The sequence below is a fragment of the Trachypithecus francoisi genome, unplaced genomic scaffold (assembly GCF_009764315.1).
Source record: "Trachypithecus francoisi isolate TF-2019V2 unplaced genomic scaffold, Tfra_2.0 Lachesis_group1, whole genome shotgun sequence".
Taxonomy (NCBI): Eukaryota; Metazoa; Chordata; class Mammalia; order Primates; family Cercopithecidae; genus Trachypithecus; species Trachypithecus francoisi.
Genome location: NW_022681454.1, coordinates 20471513 through 20480527, shown reverse-complemented (window position 1 = coordinate 20480527; position 9015 = coordinate 20471513). Strand labels below are relative to the sequence as shown.

The window sequence follows — 9015 nt, the reverse complement described above, 5'->3', positions numbered from 1 at the left end:
GGCTGTCTCTCTGCGCAAGAGTGATAACGAGGAAGCGGATAATTCCGACAGGCCCGACTTTAGCCGGCTGCCACTTCTGGCCTCTGCTACAGCAGACAGGATGAATGCATTTTCTCTCTCACTCCCCTTTTCTCAGCCTCTCCATCTCCATCTCGTCTCCTTTCCCTTCTCTCTCTCTCTCTCTCTCTCTCTCTCTCTCTCTCTCTCTCTCATACGCTCTCCTCCTCCCCTTTCTCTAGCAGTAGCCTTCTTAATGTAGTTTAATGGCTTTACAAAGAAAGCCAGGCAGAGGAGCACTTCTCAGTGGCTGTGGTCGGACCATGACCTAGCTGACCATGAACTTGGAAGGGCTTGAAATGATAGCGGTCCTGATCGTCATTGTGCTTTTTGTTAAATTATTGGAACAGTTTGGGCTGATTGAAGCAGGTTTAGAAGGTAAGGGAGTGCTTTTTAGTGACTTCTGAAAATTCTCTGTTTTGCAATGAAAATGTCTTAGATGAATGTAGGAGGCACCTGAAATGAGATCAGAGAAATATTACTCTGGGATGGACATGAAGGAAGCCAGGTTTTTCAGGGTAGCAAAGATTAATGAAATAAACTTTTTGTAAGTTGCAGTAATGTTTTCACAAGAGGATGTTAAAACTAGGAGAAACACTTTGGATCAAAAATGTGAGAACAAAAACTGAAGTAATTAAGGGTTTATAACGGATCTACCTGCTTACTTTGAGAGTATTTAGTCCATAATGATGTTTGATTATCTAATATCTCCTTTGATTGTATCGGCAAATTTTATTTGGGTATATTGTGAGATCACTCATTTCTTGCTATACAAATGCATTGATCAAATGGAAATAAAGAGACATAATTTCTTCTGGTCTAAGGTTGGAGCCTGAGAATGGCAGACTTTTCATAAGGTCATCTGGAGAAGTGTTTATAATGTTACCTATTTTACATACTAACAGAGATTCTAAGGGGAAAAGACTCTAACTCATATAACAGACTTTAACATAGATTCCAGGTAGCCAATTGTTTTTCAAGTATTGCTGTTTATGTTCCTTAGAGGCTCATTCTCCTGTTCTCCTTATCAATCACCTCTTTGTTTAAACAGTAAATTTTATATTTGCCCTTATTGTTTCCTAAATTAAATCTTTCTCTGGGAATCTGGGTACATTTACATTATAATTTTCTAACTATTCAGAACACATTTGAGAGTGTGTCTGCCTACAGCCAGTCGTTGTTTCTCTAAAGTTGGCAGAGCAATTTTTAAAAGAAACTCTAGATTTTGTTTGACGTAGTTATGTTTAGATATTTTCCTTGCTTCAAATTTTAAACTTAAGTAAAAAGGAAAATACGTTATAAATGTATTTACATCCACAATTAATCCAGCCCTCCAGAGAATGGCTGTCACAGCGTAACACAAATGAGATTGCATTTACAAATAGCAAACATTAAATTAAAATAAGTGTGTCACTCTGATGTAGGTTACCAGAAACCTACATTTATAACTCATGGGGCGGGGGATGCAGGGTGCAGGAGGCGGGGGATGGTGGAGAGCTGGGTTTGTTTGTTTAATTTTAAAATAAGTTGCAGAATGCTTTTGGCAGCCCTATCTGATGGAAATATCTGTAGTTCTAGAAAGAGGATAAATTCTAAAATCTAGTAGTGGCCATTGCTCTTTAAAATTGACTTCATGTTGTACACTGTCATGAAACCAGTAACTTGGTTTGGCTTCTCTGTTCATTTGTGTGTGTTATTTTACTTGGCAAACGTGATTGGGACGTCCCATTTTAATGAACTGGTTTTTATTCTCTGTGAGACTGACAATTCATGGAATAATCTCAGAATTCCTAGCTCTGTTGAGGGACTTGTTTTATCTTATTTTGTGGATGTTGTGTGATCATTCTTTCAGCTCTTGTGTAGAGGGCTTTGACTCTGGATGTGGTGATGACACTTACTCTAGTATTGGTTCTGCTTGTTTCAGGAGCCCAAATATTCACTCTCCCAAATGAGAACTTGTGTTTCCTTCCTCTAAGAGCTGCTAACCTCTATGAAGTCTTTCCTTTTTATTATTACTTACATTCAAAGCTGTACTGATTTGTATGAACAATTTCTCTCTTGTACTTTATGTTTTCCGATATCAGCATTCTCCAGACCAATCTTGGACTAATACTCTGGAGAGCATGCACTATCTCAGAAACTTTAATATAAACTTCATATATGATTTTCAGTGATTGTTAGGAAGTAATTATAAATGGTAAAATGTTGATAACCACATTAAGGAAGAATTACTTAATGCGTGAAAGTTGATAGAGAGAGAAAGCAATCGTGTTTTTCATCTGGAAGTCTGTATAAGACAAATCTCCAAAGTAAATCTTAGAGTGAGAAGACCTTTAAAACAAGGTTTAAGTTGACTACATTCTTTGCTGGCTGGAGATAAAAAACAAATGAATAGATTGATATAGCTCATTGTATATAGTTTAAGTCTGCAGTTCAAAATATGTGCACTCTACAGTTACAGCCTAATTTTAATTAAAAGAAGGATAAGCAATGTTTATTATCAAGCTAGCATCTTCATAGTTTTTTTCTGAAACTTTCTTAAAGAAAAAAGTGCTGATGTTCATTTCATTTGGATTTGTTTTCACCTAGGAGTTCCTTTCCTCCTGCACCATTTTGCTTGTCTGAGTTCAGAAGATAATGATTTATTTCACTTTTCTTATTTCTGTCTGCTCAATTGTCCTATGAAAGAATTTGAATATTAAGTAGAAAATCTTGAACCTAGGTTAAAGCCTTATGAGGATGACTGTGAACTTTTTCCCTAAATAATTAAATCTCATCATGTAAACTTACAACTGTTTTACAGTATACACGATATTCAGAATGTAGTTTTCCTTTTTTTGTGTTATATTTGTAATATACATATTGTTCTGAAGGGCATATAAAATATGACGTTTGCATAATGTAGTTATTTTGCTTTTATATATGTATAGAATACATGTACTTCAAAATAAATTGGTAATGTAAAAGTCTAAAATATTTGTATTTGCTTATCTTTGAGTGCTCTGAGTTCTCCTTCATTGTAGAAGACGGGGGATTAGGTCCTTGAGTCTTGGATCCTGTTCTGATCTATGCACGATATTCATGAATATATAATACTACACAGAGATCCATGTCATATGTTTATAACCTGAGAGTTACAGTTAGCAGGTAACATTCTTTCTCCTGAGAATATAAAATAGTAGTTGGAGCACAAATGCTTATGCCTCCTCTGCCACTCTCTTACTTTCTCTAACATTGGCTAAGTCACTTTACCTCTCTAGTTTTCTAGTTTTCCAAAATGAGAAAACTGGACTTGATAATCTGCATGGAACTTTCAATTTCAAAACTTCAATGGGTGTAACAGGTAATTAAAATTTGAGAATTTATGTAACACATATCATTTACCATAAAATAGATATCAGTGGCCTACTTTGAAATTGACATACAGTATAACCATTAGACTAATCTTTCCTTCTCTTCCATAGTGGGATAATTCATCTTACCTCTGGGAAATATTCATTGTATTGCAAGAGAATAGAGAAACGTCCTTTCCTGTAGCTCTAGAATTTGACATTTGGGGCTGCTATTTCAGGCGTCCTCATGATACAGTTTCTCGAAACTTAGAGTTCCAATAACAAATAAGCACATCATATTATCATTTATTAACTCATTTATTAACTTTTTTGGTAATTCCATTAAAATTTATTACATTTTCTTTGTAAGAAAAGTAATCTTAATGCCAGTTCAGTAGGCATGAAAATAATAGGGAGAAGCATCTTTCTAAGGATGAAACACAATACCAGTGGCCAGTGTTTTAAATTCATAGACTCTCTCTACTTAGTGGGGAGTTTAGGGGGCTCCAGAGTTGTGCTGGTTTGGAACACTCCTGAAACTTCACAACAGTAAATTGCCTTTTTTTTTTCAACTATAAAAATGAAAGTGGTTTTCTGTTAATGCATTCTAGGGAGAAATAGAATCAAAATTTTAATGGCAAAGCGATTTCATTATCTCTATATGCAACACTGGGCTGTGAAAATATCTACTTTTCATCTAAATATGTACGAAATTATGCTGAAGCAGTTACTGAATTAAGAAAGAACCATCCTTCTACACCCCTTAATAAAAGCAAAATTTCACAAAGATGCATTAATACACATGACTTGAAAAAAGTCACTTTTATTGGTAATTATCTTTGATAAAAAGACAAAAAGAAATCTACTGGTAATCTAAGTCCTTAGGATAAGGACTAGGCTGTCTTTTGTATTTATTCAACTCATTTTATTTAGCAAATATCTGTAATATTGTAATACAAGCTTTCCCAGGAGACTTAAGCAAGGTATTAGCTGTATATGGAAAGATGGATTTTTAGAACCCGAGTTCTTAATTCTCCTATGCAGTTGACAGAAGTGGGGAAGTGCTGGATCTGTCAGTAAATTGAGCAAACTGAAAAATGTCACTGATGGTGTGTTCAGACCATGATGCTTAATAAGGACCAAGGGGCTAGAGATGACTAGGAGGGGCTGATTTCCATCTCAAATAGCTTCGTTGAGATTCATAGAGTCTTGTTCTAATTTTCCCAGCATTCTGCTTCCCCCAATGCAATGACATGCCAACGCTTATGTGTTTTGGGGTATCAGAGAAGTCTTTGTAAACTGTAAAGTTTAAGAAAGATAAAAATACTTTATATAGAAAACGTAAAGATACAATCTTTTTACACCATCTAGGAATGAAATAAAGGGAATACATATACCATCTTTAGGGTCTCTTATGGTTAATCTTTTCTTATTTCAAGAGCATTAATGCCTAAAAGGGATCTACTGGTAGAAGAAGATTTAGTATATTCAGAGATTACACTCAGAGGATCTAAAGTTATTTAACTTGGATTCTAATCACAACTTCACTTTTTATTTGTCATGTAATTTTAGACTCTTACTTGACTGACATAATCCTAATTTTTAGTTTTAAAATGAAACAATTATAAATAATGTTAATATCTTACTTTTTATTATCACCTATGTATCAGACATGTTAAAAAGAGTATAGTATAGATATATTATTTGTGTAATATAGTATAGCATGGCAATATCTTATTTAATCTTCACCATAATCCTTTTAGATAATCACTTCCACTTTAGATATAAGAAAACTTAGACCTATAGAGTCCACTGAATTCGGATCAAGTTTACTCAGCTAGTAAGTCATAAAACTGGAATTCAAACTCAAGCCATCAGACTCCATATCTTATTATATAATTTTCATTTCCTAAGCATTACAACTTTATGGGCAATGGCTAATATTTTGCAAAGGGGAGAAAGTGTTAAATCAGGCATTCATTAATGGCTTTCCACAAGCCTTTCTTGGACACATTCTGTGCATGAAATACTCTCAATCACATATTATTCAATAAGCATAAGCATGCCTACTGTACTCTTCTAAACACAGTAAAAGAATATTATAAAGTCACTATGTTATAAATTAAAGACCTTGAACCCAGGATGACTATTATTCATGAAAAGGTCTGAGATGTATGGATCGGGTTGACTGAAGCATGGACGAAGGCAGTAAGATGATCCATATTGGAGTAATATTTTGAAGTAAGTGCATCCAGCAATGAATTAAAGCATAACACAAGCATCAGTTGGGTTTTAGCTTGATGAAGATGGTCATCAACAGAAAACACACACCCCAACCTTTCTCAGCAAGTAAAAAACAAGAAGGAACACTGATGGTTCTAGTTACTGAGAACAGAGTACAAGGGAGGGAAGAAAGCTTACCTTAGTTGAGACCCTGTATAAGACAAAGAGGGTGAAAAAAAGTGTTGCATATGCCTCACCTTGGAATTGTCATCTCAACCATGCAAGACTGAAAGTGTTATTTCGATTTTGCAGATGAATAAACTGGAAGTTCAGGGAGAATAATAACTTGCTTAAGATCACAAGGAAATAAATGAAGGAGTCTGGATTAATTTCAATATCTTTATTGTAGTGCCAATCCAAAAGGCATTCATTGTGACTGCACAAGATAAACATTCCAAAGTAAGATAAAACATACATAGATACGTGAAAGTCATATGTAATATAAACTTCTCTTACAGAATATGCCCATGAAAAGTTAAAAAATGTATTTAAGAATCTGATTCTTTTCTTTTTTTTTTTTTTTTTTTGCTTCTAGTTCTATGTAGAGACATTAGTAAAAGCATAGATATGATAGTGAACCCAGAAAAATGAGGAAGAGGGAAAAATAAGAGAAGATACATCAGTAATTTACATAATTGTAACTCTGATTTATCAAGGCTTCATAGAACAAAACATCCTGCAGAAACTGCCAGTTTCAAATTGATCCTCTTATAGATAAGGAAACTGAGTCCCAGAGAGATGAAATGACTTAAAAATGATTTGTTATTGACAGAACTATTTTCTGCAAAGAAAAAGCTAATGAATTATACTCATAAGATAAAGTTCAAACATAACCTGTTTCATAAAATGCTTATTCAAATTGTAGTTCTCCTGTTATTCTGCTTATGGTCCAAGAATTTAGGGCTGAGTGATAGTGAAGTTGCTTTTTTGGCGTAACTTTAAGATTAGAAATAGGTACGATTACAAAGAACTATCAGGCTGAGGGATTTAGCCATAAATTGAGGTGTTTTTCACCTCTGTGACTTGTCTGAATACGTTTAGTAATACTGAGTCATAACCATCTGGTAGCCACTTCAGATACCCCACAGATGAATTTCTGGAAGGCCGAAGTCCTATATCAAATGTATATGTCATTGACTGATTGGGCTGGATTTAAAACTGGTCTGGTGGCTATATGTTGCCACAATCAAATAACAATTATTCATCTCCTTTCCATATATATATATATATATATATATATATATATATATATATTTGATATAGCACTTGACTTACCAGAAATTCATATATTTATACACACACACACACACACACAAACAATACATATGTACTTATGTATGTGTGTATATATATACACACACACACACACACAAATCACAAGGTCAGTTACCTTAATTGTTCAACATGCCAATTATTAAATTCTAAATTCTATACCTTCCTAACTGCTTGCTTTGGTGCCACCATCCCACAGATGTCTGCCCTAACCTCTCTATTTGAAGTTCACCCCCACCGGCCAGACTGTTCATGACAATTATTTGAAAAGCTTTTGATTAGGTCAGTAGACTAATCATCAAGACAAATCTGGCTGCTGGAATTATAACAAGTGTGTGTTTCAGTTCTCATAGGGAAGCCATAGAATGTAGAAACTAAGAACACAGACTCTGAAGCCAAAATAATTGGATTTGATAATAATCCCAGCTCAAATACATCGTGGCTGTAGGCCTTGAGTAAGCACACCAACCCTCCGTACTTCAGTTTCTTTATCTACTATATTGGAAGAATCATAGCATCTCCGTCTCCTGCTTGTTTTGTGGATTTATGTAGTTGGTATTTTATATGTTTAGAACCCTGTATAGGATTATAATAAGTTATTTGTGTTTTGCCACTATAGCTAGGCACCGTCATCTTTCCATCAAAAAAAAAAAGAGACCACAGCTCAATACCTGAAAACCAAAGTTGCTTCATTGCTTGGTAAACAAGGGACAGCTGTGCTTGTAAGATGCTGTCACTCAAAACCAAACACTGCTGTTGCTATATAGAGTTTTAGGCTTTCCAAAGCATGGTTACTAATGCAAAATTGTCATTGATTGATTGGGTTGGGTTTAAAACTGATTCTGGTGGTGACTTGTTACCAAAATCAAACAACAATTCATTTCCTTTCTTAAAACTAGAGTACAAGAACTTTTTAATGGTGAACAACATTTAAGACTATCTATTGAGAACTCCCAAGTGCCAGCTACTGTTCTAGACACTGGGGATGCAGCCATAAGCTGAACAGATAAAGTCTCCATTCTTGCAAGTTCATCTGCTGAGTTTTGTGATACAAACTATAAATGATACAAAAATAAGAACCAGAGTAGTTGTAGTAGATTTCATTCATTCATGCATTCATTCACTAACTGTATGTGCCTCAATTGTGGTCCATATGTTGTCCTAAGCACAGTATATGAACACAGTTGCAGAGCTTGAGAAATTTATATACTATTGGGGAAGCAAGACAAAAATATAAATAAAGGAATATATAGGGATATATAATCCAATATTCAATAGAGACAAACACAAAATATGGCAAGGGGACAGAAATAGGGTGTTATTTATCAAAGGGTGGTCAGAGAAAGCCTTTCCAAAGAACCAGCTTGTCTGAAAATACTTAAAAGAAATGAGTGCATGAGACATGAGAGAGTCTGGGATAAGAGCATTCCAGGCAAAGGAACCACCACATACAAGAGACTTTGGTTAGAAGTGTACTTCATGTATCCAAGGAGCACAGGCAGGCTAGTGTAGCTGAAGCAGAGTGAGCTCAACAGGGTAATGGGAGGAGCAATGGAGGGAGAGCCAAGGTCATATCCTACAGGGCCATTATAAGGACTTTAGGACTTATTCTTCGTTACTGGAAAGCCATTGAAGGGTTCAGATAGGAAGTCTCTACACAGTTCTTAACTCTACCTTCTTTTATATGTCCTGATATTGTTTCTGTACCATACCTGCCTACTTCCAGACACCTCTTTGCTCTGCTCTAGATGCCACCAGGGCGTGGATTCAACACTTAGTTTCAGACTTCCTTTATATGAAACAAGTGTCTGTACCAATCTGTAGTGTGAGCACAAGCCAAAACTTCAGTCCTCTTCATTGATCTAGGTTTTCCTTTACCTTCCACATGGGGTGAGCAAGTCTAGTTTCATTTCTTCTTACCAGGTTGCTTCCACAACCTGGAATATACACCACACTTATAATTATACTTTTAGGAGCAATGTTATTTGTCTTGATAGGACTTTACTAGAGAGGGAATTTTGAAAAGTCAAATAATATTCCTTGAACACCTGCCATAGTGAGAATATTGTGA

The 9015-nt window shown here is 35.2% G+C and overlaps 1 protein-coding gene across 3 annotated transcripts in view; it reads left to right on the top strand.

The window, feature by feature from the left end:
• Positions 1 to 9015, top strand: part of KCNIP4 (potassium voltage-gated channel interacting protein 4) — a 1243239-nt gene that overhangs the window by 678534 nt on the left and 555690 nt on the right. The window contains exon 1 of one of the 3 annotated variants that reach the window (XM_033213879.1): positions 204 to 435. The exons of the other annotated variants lie outside the window; for them this stretch is intronic. Within the exon in view, the coding sequence (XP_033069770.1) occupies positions 336 to 435 (100 nt within the window). The 5' untranslated portion in view covers positions 204 to 335. Of the gene's footprint in view, positions 1 to 203; positions 436 to 9015 lie in introns of those variants that run through there. 3 annotated transcript variants of the gene reach the window in all.